The 23,787-nt window shown below is 41.2% G+C and overlaps 1 protein-coding gene across 1 annotated transcript; it reads right to left on the bottom strand.

The window, feature by feature from the left end:
* Positions 1-2,019: 2,019 nt before the first annotated feature.
* F2RL1 (F2R like trypsin receptor 1) lies at positions 2,020-23,781 on the bottom strand. Its single transcript, XM_077462573.1, has 2 exons — positions 23,642-23,781; positions 2,020-5,970 (listed from the first exon to the last, which is right to left on the bottom strand). The coding sequence occupies exons 1-2, from the start codon at positions 23,703-23,705 to the stop codon at positions 4,874-4,876; spliced, it is 1,161 nt and encodes a 386-aa protein (XP_077318699.1). The 5' UTR covers positions 23,706-23,781; the 3' UTR covers positions 2,020-4,873.
* Between the last annotated feature and the right edge of the window lie 6 nt (positions 23,782-23,787).

Genomic DNA, 23,787 nt, shown 5'->3' with positions numbered 1-23,787 from the left:
CACTTAAACCCTTCACTGCCAGTGTCATTTACACAGTAAAATCAATGCATTTTTATAGCACTGATCGCTGTATAAAATGACAATGGTCCAAAAATAGTGTCAAAAATGTCCGATGTGTCTGCCATGTCCAAAAAAAAAAAAAAAAAAAAAAACACACACACACACACACACACACACACACACAGATCGCCACCATTACTAATTTAAAAAAAAGCAAAAAATAAAAAAATTGTATAAAACGATCCTCCATTTTGTAGACGCTATACAATGGTTTGTGCAAACCAATCAATATACGCTTATTGCGATTTTTTTTTTTTTTTAACCAAAAATATGTAGAAGAATACATATCGGCCTAAACTGAATTTTTTTAATATATTTTTGGGGGATAATTTATTACAGCAAAAAAAAAAAAATAATATATATAGCTTTTCAAAATTGATTTTTTTTATAAAAGTCGCAGAGATGATCAAATACCACTTCTATTTGTGAAAAAAATAAAAAATAAAAATAAAAAAAAAGGGGGACAATTTTTTTTGGGTACAACGTTGTCATTACTGCGCAGTTGTCAGTTAAAGCTACGCAGTGCCAAATCGCAAAAAATGGACCAGTCATTGAGCAGCCAAATCCTCTGTGGCTGAAGTGGTTAAGCCCAAATTTATGATAATTTTATGGAGAGGACCAAGATATAACCATGCCAATGGTGCAGGATGATAGGACAGTCCAAAATTAGAAGCAGCACACGCACCCCCACCCCCCCAGTTGTGGAATGCCGGACGCCCACATACTGGAAGCAGTGTGGCCGCTTTATGGGGGAGCTAGACTTGCTTCTCAGGCCAGTCCGCCCCATAAGACTGGCGCTACACTAACAGTGTAAACGGAAGTCAGTGGGGACTCTTTCCGTGCGGCCCTAGGCCTAAGCTTGTTGGCCTAGGCCAGGATACAGCATTGCTGGTAGGTCAATTGGCACCTGTCTAAATCTGGCCCTAATATGAGTCCACATGTATGCAAGCATGTGAGGTATTCAGATTGTACAGATTGTACAGATTAGATTGAGGAACCTTAGACTGTAAGCTTCTTGAGGGCACAGACTGATGTAATTGTACAGTATGCAAAGAGCTGGGGGGAAAAAAAAAAAAAAAAAAAGAAGAAAAGAAAAAAAAAAAAAAAAAAAAAAAAGAGAAGAGTTGGTGCCATATAAAAATATCTGTAAAAAAGGAGCCTCATTTGTAATGCACTCAGAGATCCAACAGTCTAAGGGTACCTAAATTCCTTAAATTCCCCCTGGAGCTCTACAAAGGGTGGCACAGGCTTTTTTCTAACTATGCGTTTGTTTAGATCCACTAAAAATTACAAGAAATTTTAGTTATATTAAGATTTTTTTCTCACTCACAATTTAGAAACGTGAATGCATACTTATAGCAAGCTGCACATTTTCACGGGCTGCCAATATAGGCCCCTTTGCAAATTCGCCCCAGTGTGCATCAGTTTTCTTTGACAACACGGCAATGCAATTTTAAAAATAAAACCCCTCTTTTTTGAATCTTCATCAAGGATTCCACTGAACCTCAAGAAGGGATCTTACTTACAATTTTTTTTCTAGTTTTGGATAATGTGGGAAGTATTAGAACCCCTTTACTGCCATCTGGGGTTACTTTTAGTGAGCCATCCCTTCACTTCCTGTCCTGACAACAGCTTCACAAGGCAAAGTAAGGAAAGAAGTGCAACACAGACACCAATTAAAAGTTTTACTCCCTCTGGAGCAAAATGTGTGTACCTCCCATATAACTAGCAATAACATTTTTATTTCTGTGTTGCTTTTGCAGTCACTTCCTGTCTGGTAAAATGCCAGTAGAACAGCAAGCAAGGGTACATCTGCTAATGGAGCATCAGATAACAGTGAAAAACTGACATGGGTTCAAACCCATTCCTCAAAAAGTAAGGAAAAAAAAAAAAAGTTTTGCTGGACATTCTTCGTAGGTGCTATATTTTCTAGGATTAAACACAAATGAACAGCAACAATCACTGAAAAACAAACTTTTACTGTATAATAGATTTTATGATCACATGCATAATAAAAAAATATATATTAAAAAAAAAAAAAACAGTGCTCAAAATATTACTGCTCAACATGTAAAGAAAATGCATATCTAAAAATTCACATTGATTACTAGAAAAGGTGTGCAATTCATCTCACTGACCTGTACATTGAAGCCAATTCTAACAAATTGCAAAAACATTTGTCTCCATCTCTGCCGATAAATCAGAAATAAAATTATTACCTATTGCAGCACATGGGTGGAAAAGTGGTGGTTCACCCATGTTGAAGGAAACTTACCTCCTTAAAAATGCTAGTTGCCTGGTTGTCATTTTAATATGCTAGCTGCCAAGCCATTTACCTGGAACAAGTGTGTTAAAGTCCCTGAATAGTCCGATCTGCATACTTGTTCCAAGTCAGTGACTTAAATTTGCCAAGAAAGAGGGCCAGGGTGACAGCCAGACAATCAGCATTTGCTGGAGGGATCAGCAATGACAGCCTACATATTTAAATCACAGTTTCCTTTTAACAGATTGTCCCAGGCCCCAAAAGTTTTTTTTTTTTTTTTAATGCTCAAATTGTGTATGGCTATTATTCTCACTAGAAGAGATCTCCAGTTCATGCAATCTTCTAGTAACACAAGGAAATACCTACCGATATGTCTGTAAAAAGCACTACTGACATGAACAGGCAGACTTTATTATGCCGCTGCTGCACATGGGTCTCTGTTAAAAACTAAGCATGCAGTTGCTTTTAATACACTACAGAACCGTCACTCTTATTGCTCCTACACTACTTGGTGAAGACATGGGTTGAGCACAAGTATATATCAGGAATTCCTACGCTCCATGCTCAGTCCAGACTATGGATTCATCAATACCCAAGGAAGGAGAAGGATGACCAGCCTGGAGCTTTGACCTTCAGGGCTAAAGTCTTGTACCCACAGTACAATTGTTGGCCAACTGGGCGTCTGTTCTTTTTTCAAATAGGAGTGTGCCAGGATCTTGCCTTACATACCAATGGTACACAATTGTTGTGCCACAAACATAAATGTAGTGATGTACTTCAAGGAATTTCAGCTCTTGAGCACCACCCTTTGGGCCCCTTCTGCTAATTTCGTGAGCACTGATTCAAAGCATGTGTATTTGTACTTTCAACTTGTGAAACGGATTTGTGTACTGACCATACGAAAACCTGACGTCAAACCGGTGTCCGCCGAAAATTTACTAACCTGTCATCCAACATTTGTTGGCGGAAAACGAAACAGTTGTCAAAAGGAGCATACTAATGGTAAGATTTTAGGACAACAGTCTGTCAACCGACAATCCCCTACCAACAATCGTACCATGTGTACGAGGCTTTAGTCATACTAGTCTGTTTTGACGCAGTAAAATTCTAAGGGCTCTTTCAAACGGGACGGATCCGTGATGATCCACCCGGTGGATATCAGCTTGCTCAGCGGGGATCGCGCCGTTGATCCCTGCTGAGCAGGCAGATGACAGGTCCGTCTCTGCACACTGTGCAGGGATGGACCTGTCAGAGTGCCGCTCTCCCCTATGGGAGATCGGATGACGATGGACCGTTTTTTCGGACATTTCACTGCTGACATCCGACGCTCCACAGAGGTCTATGGAGCATCCGTTCATGTCCGCCAAAAAAAAAAAAAAAAAAACCCACCGACAGGCGGACCTGAACGGATCGCTCGTCTGAAAGAGGACTTAAACTTTGCTGCATGAAAATGCATGTCAGTTTAAAATTCCCTTCTTTCCAATATGGCTAGTTCTCAAACTATAGGTCCATTCACACCTACGCATGTGCATTACCATGCTCATTGCAAGTGCACGAACATTAAAATCCAGCCTAAAGCTGGATACACACTATACAATTTTCTGTAGACTTTCCTTTAGGTTTGACCTCATATTATATGGTTTTGGTAAATCTTAACACTTTCAATTTGTATGCAATCAGGCAGACCCTTGCACTACATGGTTTTGGTAAATTTAAAGAAAAATCTGACAAAAATTTTATAGTGTGTATGGAGTCTTAGAAATAAGTCCACAATGGCAGTTTTTATATTTTATACCATGACTGGTTCCTTTTAACAGTGAGAAGCAGATGGGGCCCCTGAAAACTGAGACTGTCCTTACAATGCATGCTACTTCCTTACATGTCCTTTCCATGGCTATTAGTGAAATGCATACTTAAACTGAGGTTTGCCCAATATATTACTTTTCTTGCACAGCTTAAATTGTATATTTTAAAAGTTCAGGGAACAAAAAAAAAAAAAAAAAAAAAAAAAAAAAAAAAAAACGTTTCAAGGTAAATCTAAGGAGCTCTTCATTGGTATTAGAAAAGGCAATGCAAAGCAGTGAAGTTGTAGAGTGGAGTAAATTTGGCTGCAAAGCACAGGTCAGAATTCTTTGAAGTGCTCTCATGGCCCTGTGAAACTAAACCTTCGTTGTTCCCTGTTTCAGAATAAATGCTACTAGGCATTTCATAAGGAACTTAAAAAGGTTGGCTTACTACATATGAATGAGACTTCTATCCTACAGTATCACAGCTAATGCTTCAGTAGAGCAAGCAGGCAGTGACACTGAAAAGACTAGAACTGAATGACATTACTGCAAAGGAACATAAATCAGCTTTACATATATTCACAGAACACAGTTCCAAACACTTCATAAATTAGAAGTGAAAAGTTTTTAAAATGTGGATTTGTCCTTTATACAACGTCCACATTTTCTGTGCTGGAAGGGCCAGCAAATAAATGGCATATATTTCCATAGGCTTCTAGACACAAGTCCTAGGTCCATTGCCTCTTCGTTGTTACAAGATCACCTAGCAGGTACTGGTTTTTGTGTTGCTGGAGCTGGAGGTGTATGTGTTCTTTCTGGAATACTTCATAGAGCTAAATGAGATCTGCATCCTTTCCACAGTCCTGACGCTTCTGCAGAGGAAAGTGTTCTTAACATTGTCTCTGAAGTCTTTGGACACAAAGTAGTAGACAAAGGGGTCGATACAGCTATTCAGTGAGGAAAAGCACAGGGCCACAATGTAGAAGGCATAGGTGTCACCAACATGGTTCTCCTTAATAGTGGCAAAGTTCACCAGCAACAGAATGTTACTGGGCAAGAAACACACAAGACACATAATCAGCACAATAACGATGAGCACAATGGCTTTCTTCCTCTTTTTACCAATGTTTTCATCTGTAATGGAAGCATTTAATGTTCTGATAATTACAATATAGGCCACAGAGATTAGGACTGCTGGGAAGAAGAAAAGCCCGATGGCAAGAGAGAGGAAGTAGTTGAACATGTCGGTGGCTAGAACACTGAGCGGGAGGACATCATGGCATGTTGTGATATTAACATTGCTGACGTATACAGTTTGTTCAGCCAGATACAATGGAATTGTGCTGAGAAGAATGACCACCCATATTGTGGCTGAAACGATGAAGGCAAGTTTAGTCTTTTTCCGGGTGTGAGAAATGGGATTTACAATGACCCAGTACCGCTGAACGCTGAGACAGGTGATGAATAGGATTGAACAGTACATGTTCCCATAGAAAAATCCCACAAGGACTTTGCATAGGCCTTCCCCATAAATCCAGTTGTTGCCTTTCAGGTGATAGGAAATCTTGAGTGGAATCCAGATGACAAACATCAAATCGGCTACTGCCAAGTTGGCCATATAGATCACGGCTGGGTGTTTCTTTTTGGTGCGGAAAAGGAAGACCCATAATGCAATGGCATTGCTGGGCAAACCAACTACAAACACAACGATATAGACCAAAGGCAGGAAGACAGTTGTTAAGCCACCCGTCAAAACTTTTTTGGCAAAGTCATCCACTGTATATCCATATTTGCCAGTAGTATTGTCAAACGAGCCATCCTTACCAATAAACCTTCGTCCTCCTTTAGTTGTATTTTGGCCTAAAAGGAGAAAAATATTGAAATCATTAGGTCTAGCTCAAATAAAATCCAATCCTGTTGTCAGACAAGGAGTAGGGAATAATAAAGTAGGCTTATGGTGTCACCAGAAGTCCAGAGTAATGAGAGGCTGGATGCTATTGGCACCTCGTTACTCAGGACTTCTGGTGACACCACAAGCCTGCCTGTTATGAGACTGCTTCTTCCACTAACTCACTGAGTGCTTGGCTCAGTGTTTGGCTGAAGCCATTTAGTATCAATCGTGTTTACTCTTTAAATCATAATGGCAACAGAAACTACCCAAATGACCCTGATGAAAAATGTACATACCCTGGCGATTTTGGTCTGATAACATGCACACAAGTTGACACAAAGGGGTTTGAATGACTATTAAAAAAGGTAATCATCCTCACCTGTGATCTGTTTGCTGAGAGCGAGCGAGCTAGAGCACGAGAGAGAGCTTCCTGACTAGGAGGTCAACCATTATGAATTTTCCTCTGGCTGATGCCGATATTTAGAAAATCGGGATGGCCGATATACGATGGCGATTTTTGCGGCCAATATTTTAGGCCCTTTTCTTCCCCTGCCCTTCATCTCAGACTCACCCATTCCACCCCCCCTGCTCGTGCCTGTCACTGTACCACACACTTGATGGCCTCGGTACAGTACACCGATTGGTGCCACTGCTTCCAATTAGAAACACTGATAGGTGGCATTTTCTGGCACTGATTGGAAATTATGATTGCACTGGTTGGCAGCACTGATAGGTTTCACACTAAGCCCATATAGTGCAACTGTGAAACGGACATCTATAACTGAATGCAGAGAGAGACCAGCTGTCAAAATTTAACAGCGATGTTGGGGGTGGGCGGGACACGACCCAGCGGCTATCAAACACCAGCCGATGATTGGGCTGCTTAAGGGGGCGGGGTCACATGTAGCAGCCCACCCAGATCCCATCCCATTGGCTAGTGTTTGATAGCTGCTGGGTCCCGCCCACCCCCCAACATCAACGCTCAATTTTGACAGCTTGTCTCTCTGCATTTAGTTACAGGTCAGTTTCACACACTCAGCGACTCTGGCAAGCATCACACTGCTGTCAATGGAATTTTGGGAAGGTAGGAGGAACAGGCACAGTGCGGTCAGTGTTCATTGGTCCAATTTACATAATAATCAACGGATGCAGATTTCTTAAATAAGGCCAAATATTGGCCGATATATCGTTCGACCTTTACTCCTGACAAACCCTTGCATCTTTCATCCAGTGCTGCATTGACGTATCTGGATTCCGAGTTATGGGGAAAGCAAAAGCTGCGGAAAAAGGTAGTTGTTAAACTGTATAAAAACCGGAAAGGGACATAAAAAGATATCCAATGAATTGAGAATGCCAATCAGCAGTGTTCAAACTAATCAAGAAGTGGAAAATGAGGGGGTTCTGTTGAAACCAAACCATGGTCAGGTAGACCAACTAAAATTTCAGCCACAACTGCTAGGAAAATGGTTTTGGATTCAAAGAAAAACCCACAAATAACTTCAGGTAAAATACAGCATTCTGAAAACGTGGAGTGGCTGTTTCAAGATGCACAATAAGGAGGCACGTGAAGAAAGATGGGCTACATGGTCGAGTCGCCAGAAGACATTACTACACAAATGCCCCAAAGTATGCCACCTACAATATGCCAAACAGCACAGAGACAAGATTCAAACTTTCTGGCATAGTCATTTGGAGTGAGGAGACCAAAAATTTTGCTTTGGCCACAACCATAAACACTACATTTGGAGAAGTCAACAAGGCCCATGAAGAAAGGTACACCATTCCTACTGTCAAACACAGAGGTGAATCGCTGATGTTTTGGGGATGTGTGAGCTACAAAGGCACAGGAAATTTGGTCAAAATTGATGGCAAGATGAATGCAGTATGTTATCAAAAAAGACTGGAGGAACATTGGATGTACTTGGACATTCCAACATGACAATGATCCAAGGCCAAGTCGACCTGTCATTGGCTACGGCAGAATAAAGTGAAGGTTCTGGAGTGGCCATCTCAGTCTCCTGACCTCAATATCATTGAGCCACTCTGGGGAGATCTCAAACATGCAGTTCATGCAAAACAGCCCAAGAATTTACAGGAACTGGAGGCTTTTTTTGCCAAGAGGAATGGGCAGCTTTACCATCTGAGAAGATAAAGAGCCTCATCCACAAAAGACTTCAAGCTGTCATTGATGTTAAAGGGGACAATACACAGTATTAAGAACTGGGGTAAGTAAACTTTTGATCAGGGTCATTTGGGTAGTTTCTGTTGTGATTAGGATTTAAAAAGGAGTAAACAGTTGATTGAAAATAAATGGCTTCAGCCAAAACACTAACCATAAGTGAAAGGAAAGTTTGTGTTATTCATATTCTCTGAAAAATGGACAAGAAATCATAAATTCTGCCAGGGTATATAAACCTATGAGCGCGCACACACACACACACACACACTAAATATATATTCGTATGTCTAGAATATAGCAGTTCATTGTTAGTGACTCAAAGTCCTGCAATATGAGAGGGGATATAGTCACGATGAATACTGTGATGACAAGCGATGCAATGCGTAGGTGAAAACCCTCTGAACTTTCGATCACAGAAATCATCCCCATCTAGTCTGAGTCAGTATCAGTGAGAAGCGCCTGACATTGGGAAATAATGCATGAAGCTTCATGTGTCTGCTGCGAAAATATAACATGCTGTTTTATTTGTTGGAAACGCCTGCAAAATTTGTTTATATAAACCAGAATATCCAGTTTATTGCAGGGAGGATGAATATGATTTGTCGTTCTGAAGCACCCCTATTACAGATGGTGCTCGGGGGCCATTGTCAAGCAAAAGTAACACACTTGTATGATGTATGGCGCAATAACATGCAAGCTATTTCTGTCTTTTAGCTGCAGGCTTTTCACCAACCCCAATATTTTTCTGAATCTCTAACCAGGAACAATATGCAGCATGAAAACTCAGAATACAGTCAAAACTTCAATCTGAATACTTATTCCAGTTAGCTGGCTGGATGTATGAAAACCTTTGTATCAGCATGACAGCCAGGGAACTAGCCGGGGGGGGGGGGGGGGGGGGGGCACGCTTGTCCATACCAGATACTCCGTCCTCAGTTCATGTTCAGTCCCTTGTTGGCTACACAGCCAACAACTGTCCTAGCTATCAGCGTCATAGCAATGGCTGACTCCTATAGCTTCCGGCTGGGAAATTCCTCAACTGAATGTAAACAAGGAGATGAGCATGCACGCTAAGGTCATTACCCATGGCCTTATTTGGACAATGTCGTCAGCCAGCATTCCCTCCCTTGTTTACTGTCAGCCGCCAACCAGGGAATCTCAGCCAGCAGCCAAAATAGGCTGGGGAGGAGTCATCAGTTGCTAGGCATCCAAGAAACCCCAAGCCCTGTGCAGATAGCTCACATTATAGATGTTTCCCAGCACAGATGCCCCCACCTCTGAGCACTGGTATGTCTCTGTACACCAACTCAGAGCTGGGCCTAATTACAGTCTGCTGATCTGCAAAAAGGTGGCAATTCTTTTAGAATCTGTTGCAGCAATATTTATTTGGAAGTGCATTGGGCCACGTTAAAGGGGCCATACCACCAGAAAAGCGTTGTCCTTGCTTTATTGAATCCTCCCACAATATGGGCTTTTTCTCCCTACTATAGACTAACTTTCAACCACAATATTTGCCACTCAGATTTAATCGTTTACCGTACACAATTCTTTCCTTGCGCACCAAAAAGGACTTCAGCTGCAAGAAGCACTTCTCTCACTGAGGAAGACCAAAGCAATAGGGACCCGTTTTCCAACTTATCTGATTGAAGTCAAACTTTACTCCACTTCCGAGAGTGGTGAAATTATGTACCTTACACTGGTTCCCACCATGCCTTCTGAATGCCCCCTGCCCATCTCGGATTTTAAAGCAAGATAAACAGTGCATTCATTTTTGGCTTAATATAACTCATGCAAGATTTCTCGGTTTTCATGATATTTAGCACTTAAATCCAGTGTGATTTTTACATAGTTTCTATTGCAGTTTTTTTTTTTTTTTTTTTTTAACCTGGTTAACACTGCACAGAGGAAGATTTATTTTTTTCCATAGAACAAAGGCACAGAGCTTTGTTATGGCCAAAGCGAGAAGTTCTGCTCGTTTGCATTCCCCCCTCCCTTCCTCATTTGGTACTTTTTTTTGGGGGGGGGGGGGGGGGGGGAGACCGGACCTGGTTTTGACATGTACCTGCACCCACTTCTGGATCAGATTGTCATGGTGAAACACAAAGATGTTTGCGCCCCCCCCCCCCCTCCTCCTTATGCCCCACAGCCTTCTGGGACCATTTACAAAGCCCAGCGTGGCTCGTGCATGCACAGTAGAAAACTTGCTGTGCAGCCATAATGCTGCACTGCCGGTTTCCTTACCCAACATGCCAACGCTTGCACACAAAGCAGACTAAAGAATTGGTTCAGGTGAGGACATCACTGGATCCCTGGACAGGTAAGTATTAAAAAAAAAAATAATTCAGTGTTTGTTCGCATTTCGCCCCTCCTCCAGGATGTCAAAGATGCCCTGGAGGGGCGAAACACGTCAACATAATTTCTGGCCTACGGCTTAACCAGCGACGCCATTTTTTGCCACCGTGGAGCGCATGCTATACGAGTGGCGATCGTGGAAGTTTTTTACCTGAAAGTTTGCTTCTCTCTGCTTATCCTGTAAGTAGCACCCAGCACGCAATATTGATTAAGCGCAACAGTACTTCACCATACTATTTATTTCTCTTTTTTACCAGTGATCCAGTGTGCATTTAATGTCTCCATTTGGAACTTTTAATATCATCAGTTTATCCATTTGTCTGATTTTTGGACTGAAAAGATTGTCTGCCCGGTGAGTGTGGTCTCAGAAGGGGGATACACTTTATGCACTTTTTTGGACTCAAATGATAGCTAACCATTTATCATTGCTAGATATTGTGTTTATTGGTGCGAGTTGTTCACTTATTTTCACATGCAGTATTGTGTCCATTGGCATGAGCTGTTTACTTAATTTCACATGTATGGTTTTTTTTTGCATTTGCTAGCTGCTTTTATCCGTTTATCATCTTTGAAGTTTTAGCACTTTATTCAGTAGCGAAACACTTCACTTAATTAAATTGAATTTGTTTCACTATATTACTCCAGCGCCAGTTTTGTGTTTTATATACTGAAAATAACTGGCTTTAATTGTACAGACTGAAAATACTCTGTAGGGAGTTTCTTACTGCTATAATCTTTAAAAAGGCATTTTCTGCATTACAATTTTTTAGTAATAACTTTTCTTTTGGCAAACTCATTGATAATATCTTCGTGGGACAAAGCATTTAAAAGTTCTGACTCAAAAGGCAAGTAAAGCTAAAAACTGTTCAGTCTTTCTTGACCCAAAGCTGATCGATAATGCTGCCAGTGTGCCCATCAAATTTTAAATCTTTCTACTTTTACAGTTCTACACATGGGTTGCAGGAGCCAGGGGAGGAGAAAGAAGACCTACCTTGTCCTCCTGGCCAGCTCAGCTCTGATCAATTCCTCCACATTGCTGCTGCTAGTTTCACTTGACCCCACTCCGCGCCATGGTCAGATCCCTCCTACCAAGGCCTCTGTTCCTCAGAGTCCGATCACGCTTGCTTGCAGGCAGCATAGCAAGGGGCGGGACCAGAGCATTGGTGGAGCTCAAGGCCCCGCCCACCCACAGCCCGCTCCTTGATCAAATAAAAAGGCGGCACTGCATGTGCGTGCTGCCCATGCTGGCTGTCTGACAGACCGTGGGGATTTTCAGCGCCGATTTGCAGGCAGTGCAGCCCCTGCACCACTGCCACTCTGAGGCCTGGCCTCGGTGGCCTTGTGGGAAAGCCGGCCCTGCATATTTCCAAAAAATAAAAAACACAACCCCCAAATATTACATGCGATAATCGTTAGGAAGGAAATGTGTTTAGGAGATTTACTTTTTCACCACTGTAATTTGTTTCCATTTACTTCTCTTATTAGGAATGGTTTATTAGGGATTTTACTGTGACTCTTAGGGACCAATTATGTAATTTCTCATTATGGATCCTTTGTTTAACCACTTACAGACCGGACAATTTTGCTGGTCAAAGACTAGACCACTTTTTGCGATCCGGCACTGCGTCGCTTTAACTGACAATTGTGTGGTCGTGCGACGTGGCTCCCAAACAAAATTGACGTCTTTTTCCCACAAATAGAGCTCTCTTTTGGTGGTATTTGATCACCTCTGCGGTTTTTATTTTTTGTGCTATAAACAAAAATAGAGCGACAATTTTGAAAAAAAACAAAAAACCGCATAATTTTTTACTTTTTGCCATAATAAATATCCCCCAAAAATATATATAAAAAAACTTTTTTTCCCTCAGTTTAGGCCGATACCTATTCTTCTACATTTTTTTTTTTTTTAACCAAAAATTGGTTTGCGCAAAAGTTATAACAAATAGGGGATAGTTTTATGGCATTTATTAATATTTTTTTTTTTTACTAGTAATGGCGGCAATCAGCGATTTTTATTGTGACTGCGACATTGCGGCGGACACATCGGACATTTGACACATTTTTGGGACCATTGTCATTTATACAGAAATCACTGCTATATAAATGCAGTGATTCCTGTGTAAATTACACTGGCAGTGAAGGGGTTAACCAGTGGGTGGCAGTGTAGGGGGTTAAGTGATCTTAGGGGTGTGTTACTAACTGTGTGGGGGCTGGGCTTTCATTTAGTGAACACTGATCTCTGCTCCAATCACATGGAGCAGAGATCAGCGTCACTAGTTGCTAGGTAGAATGGGGAAATGCTGTTTACACGACATTTCCTCCATTCAGCTGCCCCGTAAGACGATCGCGGGTATGGGCAGCATTGAAGATTGGACGTACCTGTACGCCAATATGCCTGCCCGTGCCATTCTGCCGACGTACATCGGCGTGCGCCGGCCGGGAACTGGTTAAGACAATAATGCTTCGTGTCTTTTGTTTGTTTATTTAGGGCCAGTTCACACCATGAAATTGCACAGGAATACGCTGTGCAATCCACATGTGCAGTGCAATTTCAGCCCATTTATTTGAATAGGCTAAAATTGTGCTGGGACCACACCAAAAAGTAGTAAATGCACTACTTTAAAAAACACACAATGACCAGATCGCACAGCACTACTGTACCATGGGATCCAGTGCAGGCAAACACTGTTTGCGACCTATGTTTAGGGTGCTGTTCAGTTAACACTGGCACCCACTGCAGATTGCAAGTGCAGTGCACTTTGAACACAGTTTGGAAAACACACAGAATGCAGGTTTACAGCACAGTTTATGGTGTGAACTAACTTATCGTGATATATATATATATATATATATATATATATATATATATATATATATATATATATATATATATATATATATAATTACCGTAAACACTTTAGTGGACGAGGGTTTTGTTTTACAGGGGACTGCAGTGACCTCAAGGTGTGTAAATTACAGTGTATTCATGTAGATAAAGATATCAAGATTGCTCAAGTGCAGATAATAGTAATTCAGGAATGAATATTTTTAGTCATTTGTTATCCATATGTCCAGAGATCAGATGAGATGCATGATCCATTAGAACAGCAAACAAGTACAATACCGATAAGAGGTAACAGCCCATACGTTGGGGGTTATTTACAAAAGGGAAATCCACTTTGCACTACAAGGGCAAAGTGCACTTGAAATTGGACTTGGAAGTGCAGGTGCTGTAAATCTGAAATGAGGGGAAGCTCTCCTGATTTTGTTATCCAATCATGTGTAAGCTAAAATGCTGTTTATTTTCCTTGCATGTCCCCCTTGGATCTATAGAAACTGCACTTTCAAGTGTACTTTGCACTTATAGTGCAAAGTGGATTTGCCTTTAGTAAATAACCCCCTTTGTGTGCCCCCCAGGGACAGGAAGACCCTCCACTCCCTGTGTGCCCCACAGGGACAGGAAGACCCCCTCTATACAGCAAGTATCAGAATGGTTTCTGACAATCTTACTAAAAGGAGTGTGTTAGTGTCAGTTATGTCGGATTTCTAAAGAATGAAGTCAAACACAATGGAAAATAAACGATTTTACCGTTTTAGCTTTGAAACTTTCCTACTGCTGTTGAAGGTCTCTGTCCCTTTTCAAGTCATTGACCTATAATAAACGCAGTATGCCTAGCGAGAAAGTCTGAAGTCCTTAAAGTGGTTGTAAACCCTTACAAACCACTTTGACCTACAGGCAAGCCTAGATTAAGGCTTACCTGTAGGTCCAAGCAATATCTCCTAAACCATATAGGTTTAGGAGATATTTGCCCGAAAACGGGCACCGCTGTCTACGGCGCAGGCGCCGTAGGCAGCGGCGTGCAGGCGCACTGAGCGCGGCATTTCCAAGAATGGAGCTGTTGCGCGTGTCGACTCCCGTGCGCATGAGCGGGAGTGACGTCATCGCGGCTACACCGAATGACAGCGGCGGAGCTGCGAGACGCCACCAGCAAGATGGATGCGGCGGACTACAGGGGACAGCGGCGACTTCGCTGGCTCCTGTGTCAGGTAAGTGACACATAATGGGCTACTATGCGATGCATAGTAGTCCATTATGCTTTGCCTTTGCAGGGAATGAAAGAGGAAGTAAACTCATCAGGGTTTACTTCCTCTTTAAAGTGGTTGTAAACCCTCAAGGTTTTTCACCCTAATGTATTCTATGCATTAAGGTGAAAAACTTTTGTGCTGCAGTTGCCCCCTTTTTTCTTACCTGAACCTATCCGTTCCATCGATGAGCATGAGCCCAGCAGCTCCAGCCGCATTGGCTCCTGCTACTTTCAATCAAATCCAGCGACTCGATAGCAGGGGCGGGGCCTGAGTCATGCTGTCTGTGTCAATGGACACAGCAGTGTGACTTGTGAGCGAACCTACACGGGTGCCCCCAGGGAAAGTGGCTCTCCGTGGAGGCACCAGGAACGCCGCTGGGGCACCCCAGAAGAAGAGTATCCAGGCTGCTCTGTGCAAAACCTTTGCACAGAGCAGGCAAGTAACTGTTTTAACAAAACCACACACACACACACACACGAACCTTTACAATCACTTTAACTTTAAATATCATTTCAAAGTACTGAAGCCTGACGGTTAGCACAACAACCAGGCAACTGGACTCAGATTATAGTGGTCAGATTAATAATAAATTGAATTCCGATTGGTTGCTGTGAATCAATGCAGTTTGCCCAGAGTCATTGCCGTTGAATAAATTGAATGAATTATATCTACAGAAATGTTGCTGGCATTTGCAAACAACATTTAGTATACATTACAGTCAATTCTGTGTTATCTATATACACACCAAAAAAAATAAAAAAAATAAGCACATATTGGGAAAACTCTCCAAATTGTAGATGCTTCCTAACAGAGACACCTTTATTACCAAGTAGGAAGTCTTAGTCCGTAAGATTCAATATTGAGTTGGTCCACCCTTTGCAGCTAGAACGACTTCAACTCTTCTGGGAAGGCTGTCCACAAGGTTTAGGAATGTGTCTATGGAAACGTTTGACCCTTCTTCCAATAGCACATTTGTGAGGTCAGACACTGATGTGGACGAGAAGGCCTGGCTTGCAGCCTCAGCTCAAATTCATCCCAAAGATGTTCTATTGGGTTGAGGTCAGGACTCTGTACAGGCCAGTCAAGTTCCTCCATCCCAAACTCGCTCATTCATGTCTTCATAGACCTTGCTTTGTGCACTGGTGTGCAATCATGTTGTACCAGGAAGGGGCCATCCCCAAACTGTCGCCACAAAGTTGGGAGAATGAAGTTGTCCAAAATGTCTTGGTAGGCTGACAGCTTTAGAGTTTCCTTCACTGGAAGGAAGGGGGGTCAAGCCAAACCCCCAAAAATACCACCCCACATCATCCACCTCCACAAAATGATTTGGACCAGTGCACAAAGCAAGGTCCATATAGACATGGATGAGAGAGTTTGAGGTGGAAGAACTTGACTGGCCTGCACAGAGTCCTGACCTCAACCCGATAGAACACCTTTGGGATGAATTAGAGTGGAGAGTGGGAGTCAGGCCTTCTTATCCACATCAGTGCCTGACCTCACAAATGCACGTCTTGAAGAATGGTCCAACATTCCCATAGACACACTCCTAAACCCTGTTGACAGCCTTCCCAGAAGAGTTGAAGCTGTTATAACTGCAAATGGTGGGTCAACTCAATATTAATCCCTACAGGCAAGACTGGGGTGCTATTAAAGTTCATGTGCGTGCAAAGGCAGGCTTCCCAACACACTAGATTACCAAAAGTATATTTTTCCTTGCAGAGGAAAAAAAAAAAAAAAAAAAAAAAAAAAAAGGTTTTACAAATGTTTGGAAAAAACAAAACAAAAAAACCCCACACACCTGGATAAAGGTTCAATCTAGGTCAGTGGCAGGGTTACTGTTTGGGTCAAGTAAGGGGTTAAAAAGGTCAAGGTCAGTAAATTCAGGAAGGATTTGTTTTTTCTTACATTCTTTTTTTTCAAATTAGCATCAGTTAGTATTGTTTTAGGCAGGACAAAATAAATAAAAACTAATGTTAATGCTACTAGCCCATTATGTTTTTACTTTGCAGGGGAACAAAGAGGAAGTAAAGCCCATCAGGGTTTACATCCTCTTTAACATTTCTTTTACAGGAGTTTGGCATATAAATCAATGCCATGTGTGCAACAAATCCTTAATAACTGCTACAAGAACGACACTGAACCATATCCTTGTTTTCCAAACAAACTATACAAATAGACTACAATAAAGTAGGAAGATTATAGTGAGAAACCATTTAATGAAAAATGGATTACAGGACCATTAGGTAATGTCCTTTGTGAGCTCCCAAACTTCTCCTTTTCCCCCTCTCACTTCTGTTTGGTTAAAGCCAAGGAGCACTACTCATTCCAGTCACATACGTACACTAAATGCATACTACACATCTCATAGTACATAGCCCATGTCAAGAGAAGGTGGCCATGTTCCTACATACAGTGCGACTACAGAGAACAAACTAACCCTCCAACAGAGTCAGATCACAGCAGCAAAAGAGGGCAAAATGGGTGTTTATGTTAAGAATGAAGCTTCATGCACAAGTTGCACAACTTTGGTGACTTGAATGCGACTTGTTGTCCCTTTGCAAAGTCGGCCCCATTGTCTCACCACTGTTGCATGTAAAACATGCAGGTATGACTTTCATGCAGATTTGAGGGTTACCATTGAAGTCCCTGGCCCCTAAGTTGCATGAAAGTCAGACCAAAGTAGTGCATGAACTACTTTGAAACTTTAAGTTGCACATATATGAATAATAGTCATCATTGGAAAACACGGGGTACAACTTGTCATATGACTCCAAAGTTGCATGACAAGACACACAAGTGTGAATAGGGTGTACATGACCACTATGGGATGAAAAGCCTTTAGCTGCTCTGCCCCCCCCCCCCCCCCCCGACAATATTGATTTCCTACCCATCTGCAATACTCCTCAAAACTCATGTTTTTAAACTAGTATACTCCGACTTCATTGACTTGTTTTTGTAATTTAACATTTATGTAATAAACACAATTATTAAATACTTGAATTTTTTTGGAGTTTATATCACGTTCAGGAAAAACCTCGATCTTTTCCATGTGTAGCGACAGGGACTTAGATATTGAGAAATCTAGGCAATGCAATACACACACAGGATGATAATATGCAGGTTATTTAATTTATGTAATCAAGTTACCAATTAGAAGAGCCAAGAACAGTACACCCTGTTATATTACATAAGCCAACCGGGCACGAAGACTGCATTGCATAACTTGTAAAATCTATGAAGCAATCAATGTCCAGCAGCAGAAGATTAAAACCATATAAAATAATGAAGGACAACAAAGGTGTGGGAAATTTGAAGAGTTTTTAAAAAAATAAATAAAAACACACATGGAAATTTCAACCACATTAAAGTTTCAAATTTTCTAACTGAACTGCATCTAAAGCATCAAAATGGAGATGTAGCTGATTTAACATGCTTGGTTGGTACCATGACATTATAATATAGATCCACCAGGGAAGCTAAAGCCCCATACACACCATCAGATTTTCTGCAGATTTTTGTCTTCAATTTTACCAAAACCATGTAGGGCAAGGGCCTGCCTGATTGCATACAAATTGAAACTCCGAAGATTTGACCTCATATTACATGGTTTTGGTAAATCTGAAGACAAAAATCAGCAAAAAATCTAATAGTGTGTATGGGGCTTTACAATCTAAAGATACAACTAGGGCTGAAACAACTATTCGATTAACATTTTCATAATTGATTAATTGGCCAGTAACATAATGGGGTAAAAAACTAAAAATTAGTCCTTTAAAGTACAAACATAGCAAATAATCGCTACTGGAAATATTACTTTCACAGTTCTACAGTAAAAAAAATAACCCCTTATAGTAGTGATTCTGCTTTTTTGTACTATAAAAGGGCTAATTTTTTTTTTTTTTTAACCCCATTATGTTACTAGATGTCTTAGATCTGGTTCACATCTATGCCTTTTTTTGGTGCTTTTTGCAGAAACGCACTACAGTTCATTTACATGGTTTCCTATGGGACACACATTTACGCAAAACTGCTTTTTTTTTTTGGTTCAATATACTTCAATGTAGTTGCTGCAGAAATGCATGTAATGCATTTTTTGCAGCAATTTGTGTTTTTGAATCTGCCCAACAAATTGGGCAAAAAAAAAACAAAAAAAAAAAAAAAAAAACGCTAAATCACGTGTGCTAAAGTAAAAAACGCACAGCAAAAAGCACTGCAAACTGCATAGGTGTGTACCGAACCTTATGCTGGCCACACGGATCAATTTTCAGATGAAAAATCTTTGTACATCCGCTGAATGAACGAACGTTGTTTGAAATTTTCAACAATTAACATTCTGTTTTTAAAATGAATGTCATTTCTGAACGAAAACTGCATACAGTGTCTAAAGATTTTTATTTCCAAATTTTCCAGGTCACTGTGGTTGAAAGGGAATGTCAATTTGATTCCACTAACAGTTAGAAAATCAAACGAACGTTCTTAAAAATTACAAAAAAATAAATAAATAAAAAAAACAATTTGATCTGAGTCTGGTGATATTTACCAGATTCAACCTTCAATAGTATATACAGTACATCTCTCCTCTAATAGTATATAAAGTATATCTCTTCTGTCTGTTATTCTAAGACCCCTTTCACACCACACCGCCCATTGCGTCGGCGGTTAAAAGCCGCTATTTTTAGTGGCGTTTTACCGCCGGATCTGCGGCGCATTTCGGCCGCGAAAGGGTTAAAACTGACGGCAATACGTTTTACCGGCGGTATTATAGCGCTGCCCCATTGATTTCAATGGGGAGCAGCAGTGGAGGAGCGGTAAACACACCGCTCCAAAGAAGCTGCTGACAGGACTTCTTTCTGACGTCCTGCCAGCGCAACACTCTAGTGTGAAAGCCCTCGGGGCTTTCACACTACACACAATGGTGCCGCTTCTTTAGGGCGGATTGCAGGCGCTATTTCTAACACTATAGCGCCTGCAAAACGCCCTGGTGTGAAAGGGGTGTTAGAGTGGATTGGATATTTTACTCTCTAACCATATAGTTGGTTATTTATATTTAACACTGCATAGAATATATAAGAATAAAATTGCCTTTTTTTTAACTGTACATATTAACAAACATTTAAGGTTATTAACCGATCATGAAAATAATCATTAGTTGCAGCCCTAGATACAACTACACATATACAAACACTAGAGGCAATTGTTTTTCTTTATTATTTAGGAATATCCCTAGTAATGATTTAATATGTTCAAATTTAGGGAAACTCCCTTTATTTAGAAAATAAACTGCACACATACAGTGTAAAAAAACATATCTGAATACTCTGATAATGAGGTTGAATTTCATGCTACTACAGACCAGAGGTCAGAGAGCACAGCATTTCCTGAGCAGCCAGAAACTCAGCAATCTGCACTGACCGGAGCACAGGGTATACGTCCAAAGAAAAGGTATTTGTCATCTGGTGACTCATTTGGAAAGAAGTAGACTCATTATGTTCTTACTGAATGAGGACTAATCTGTAGCAATTAATAGCAGTTACTAACTGAGGATCATCGGTGTGTTATGACAAAACAATGCTCTATTTTTCCACTGGATGAAACCACACAGAAATATCTACTGCATTCCCATACGCACTACACCGCCACGTCATTGTACAGTCAATGTGCACATAAAAGTGGCCTGTGGTGAGAGTCCTCTGAAAACTAGCTGACCATACATAGTCAGATCTTATTCTGAAAAAATAAATAAATAAATAAAAAAACACTGAACTTCCACTTCCTACTCGACTCAACATTCTAGGGGGAACAAACAATACTACAAGAGTCACCTTTTATCCATGTGATATTAATAAGCGTCTCTCTAAAACTGGCCGTAAATGGATGGAATATCATCTGGTTCAGCAAGGACTGGCCCAATTCTTCTATGGCCATTCCTGCTTGTGAGAAGTCAATCTAATGATCAATGTTTCTCGCGACAGATTTTTGGAACATTTCCCTTTGATCAGCATTGCAGTGTTGATCAGTGTATTCTGACAGTGGAGTCCCGATGTCAGAATACAATAGCCCAGAGGTAATGATTCCTCCATCCACCTTGAATGGGGAATTTTTAATTTATTTTTTAAAACAAAACAATCCATCTACAGCCAGCTCAACTGCTCTCTGCAATTTGTAATTTGTGGGGAAATTCATCAAACACTAATAGTAATGACAGCGACAATTCTGCAACTCAGCATGTGTATATGTGACAGAGAGACAGAGAGACATCTCTATCTCAAATCATACATATTCAAATTTTATCATACCTGGGATGTCTATTAGACTGTTGTTTGGACGGATTTAAGTGAATTATTTAAGAATTACAGGCCTACAATATAAAATGCCAAATTTTCATGCAAAATAAAATGGTACTGCTTTCAGCACCTAAAATCTGAAATAATCATACTGCCAGAGAGGTTAAGTGCCCCTATTGTAAAAAGAATTGTTATTGGGGGTACTCAGCAGAGGGATGAGCCAGGACTGCCAGCGGGGGACAAAAAAAAAAAAAAAAAAAAAGAAAGGGGGAGGAAGCAGAGGATCGGGACTGCTCTGTGCATAACCATTACACAGAGCAGCAAGTGTATGTGTGTGTGTATATATATATATATATATATATATATATATATATATATATATATATATATATATATATATATATATATATATATATATTTTTTTTTTTTTTTTTTTAATGAGAACCTTAAAAATCACATCCATATTTTACACACAAACACCTCGAAATGAGGACAGGTATTGATGAAAAATGAAAGAAAACTCTTGTAAAACAAAGCAATTACATTTAAATGCAGCATTTTAACACTAAAAATGCATTACATGCCTTGAGGAAAACGCATCTACGCCGTATAATGTGAACTGATGCCGAGTCTAGGCTCAAACTTGTATGTGTACTTGAGAGTACAGCAGTCCATTCAAATGATCCATGAGAAACGTGGGCATTTTGCTAATGAATGGATGTGCCACCCTCGCGCCTCTATTAAAAAGGCGGCACGCTTTGCCTGCAGATCAGGAACATGCGCAATTACACACTCAACTACACATATGTGTACCCAGCCTGGGCTCTCATTTGTTAGTTAAAGTCCCCCAGGTGACAACGCAGCAGACATTTCACCCGGTTAGAGGAAGTGCAGAGTCAACAAATCTCCTGGCAGGCTCATATTCTAATACAACTTACAAATATAAACCTGTGCTGGTCTCTGAATAGCGATCCATGATAGGTCTCTTTTCCAGAAGGGCATAGGTGTGGCCGACAGGCTTTCGGGACACAATACTACGGCCTCCTGAATGGCTTTTTATTTTCAAACAGCTGAATTGCCAAACCAGAGTGCATGGCTTGTATTTGTGGTGTGGCCGCCTTCACTTGATTGGGTCACACATGGCAGTGGTAATGCCAAATGTGACAGTGGGGATCATTTCTGAGGTGCTGTCACGTTCGGCATTACTATTGGCATTCAAGTGAAAGTGGCCACACCACAACTGCAAGACAAACACTACGGTGAGCCAATTCAGCAGACAAAGGGAACAAAACAAAAAGAAAACCCACATTCAGGAGCGGATAGTACTTTGTCCTGAACGGCTGTCAGCCACGCCTAAGCTGCTCTCTGAAAAGAGACCCATGGTGGATCGCTATTCTACAAGACTACACATGCTAGGAAAAGAACGAATACTATACAATACATTCCTTCCAAATTTGTATTATGTACGAGAATTTTTGTAACCTCTTCACTTTTGATAGGGAGACTAGCATGCAAAAAACAACGGATGATCATTCGGCCGATAACCTCATCGTGGGTAGCAGGCTTAAAGTGGAAGTAAACGTCTATCTCAGGCTTTTACTTATAGGCAGTATAAATATCTCCTAAATGTGCACAGTTTAGGAGAGATTTACTCTACATTCAGCCAGTGAAATCATTGGCGCATGTGCTCTGAAGGAACGGCCACCCGTGCCAATCCTTCAGAGCCCTGTGCAGTGACATCATTGCGGCTCCAGACAGTCACAGAGCCAAAGATTGCGAACCTGGAAGCAAGACGGGTGGCGATGGGAGCGCCTGCAGATCTGACATCTCTGGACCAGGAGGGCTTCATTTTTTAAGGCAAGTTTAACAGCATGCGCAAGTATGAAATGCATACTAGCACATTATAACCATTACTTTGCAGGATCCAAAAAAAAAAAAAAAAAAAAAAGTCCAGCGGATTAGAACTACTTTAAGAGATCATGGCTGCAGCATGCGTACAAATCCCGTCACCTGCCTGTGGATAGCGAGGGCCGATTCCCACCGGAAGGAGCGCATTCCGTTTTTGAGATCTCACAAAATTTCAATGGGCTACCAAATGTAGGGGAATGAGCAAAACGCACAACAGACATCTTCTAAAGATCAGTCCAAACCTCATAATAGGACAGCACTGTGCCGCTTGTGGCCCCAAACTCCGTGTTTGTAGAAGCACCTGGGGTGTCGTTAAAAATGACACTTCAATCGTGCTTGGGACAAACACACAGCTAAATGGAAAAAATAAAAATGTATAATATTTTTTTTTTTTTTTTTTTTTTTTTAAATTAATAATATTATATAAAAATAAAACAAAAAAAACACACACACACAAACAAAAACAGAATGGGCAGACTGCATGGATTAGCCTGTCGTTCTGTCACTTTTCTAATGCCATCTGCAAAACAAGTATGAAAATTCGCTGTCCTTGTGTGAATGGGCCCTAAAACCGCCTATTTTACCCCCCAACTACAAGTGCAATCAATCCCCGGAGGCAAACACTCATAGTGAGCAGACAGGAGGTCCTTGTCTGCTCATATACCTGGAACAAGCCATGGCATTGTATCAATGACCTCCCCCCCAAGGTGTGTCCTAGGCATTCGCACTTCCCCAGACCCCGCTCTCTCCTGTCCCTATGAGAAGCTGCTCAGTCACGCTGAGCCTTGTGGTTCACCAGCAGTAGACGTCCACAGTCCGGGCAGCACTTACCAGTCACAGCTAGAAGGCAGGCAGAGAAGAGCACAGCCCCGCACAGGAGCCCCGGGCCCCTCATAGCGGACACAACTTCGACAAACTCCTCACTGACAACTCCGCTGGCGGAATGCTGCTGCGAACTCACTCCGCTCCGTGATACT

This window comes from Lithobates pipiens, unplaced genomic scaffold (genome assembly GCF_037356315.1).
Source record: "Lithobates pipiens isolate NorthernLeopardFrog02 unplaced genomic scaffold, aLitPip1_a1.2 Scaffold_3, whole genome shotgun sequence".
Lineage (NCBI taxonomy): Eukaryota > Metazoa > Chordata > Amphibia > Anura > Ranidae > Lithobates > Lithobates pipiens.
This window is presented reverse-complemented; position numbering and strand designations above follow the sequence as displayed.

What these genes read in the sequence shown, in the direction of transcription:
- F2RL1 (XM_077462573.1), bottom strand. Translation starts at nt 23,705, where the DNA reads ATGAGGGGCCCGGGGCTCCTGTGCGGGGCTGTGCTCTTCTCTGCCTGC. An exon ending in CTGCCTTCTAGCTGTGACTG is followed by an intron (nt 5,971 to 23,641) that starts GTAAGTGCTGCC and finishes TTCTCCTTTTAG; the next exon opens with GCCAAAATACAACTAAAGGA.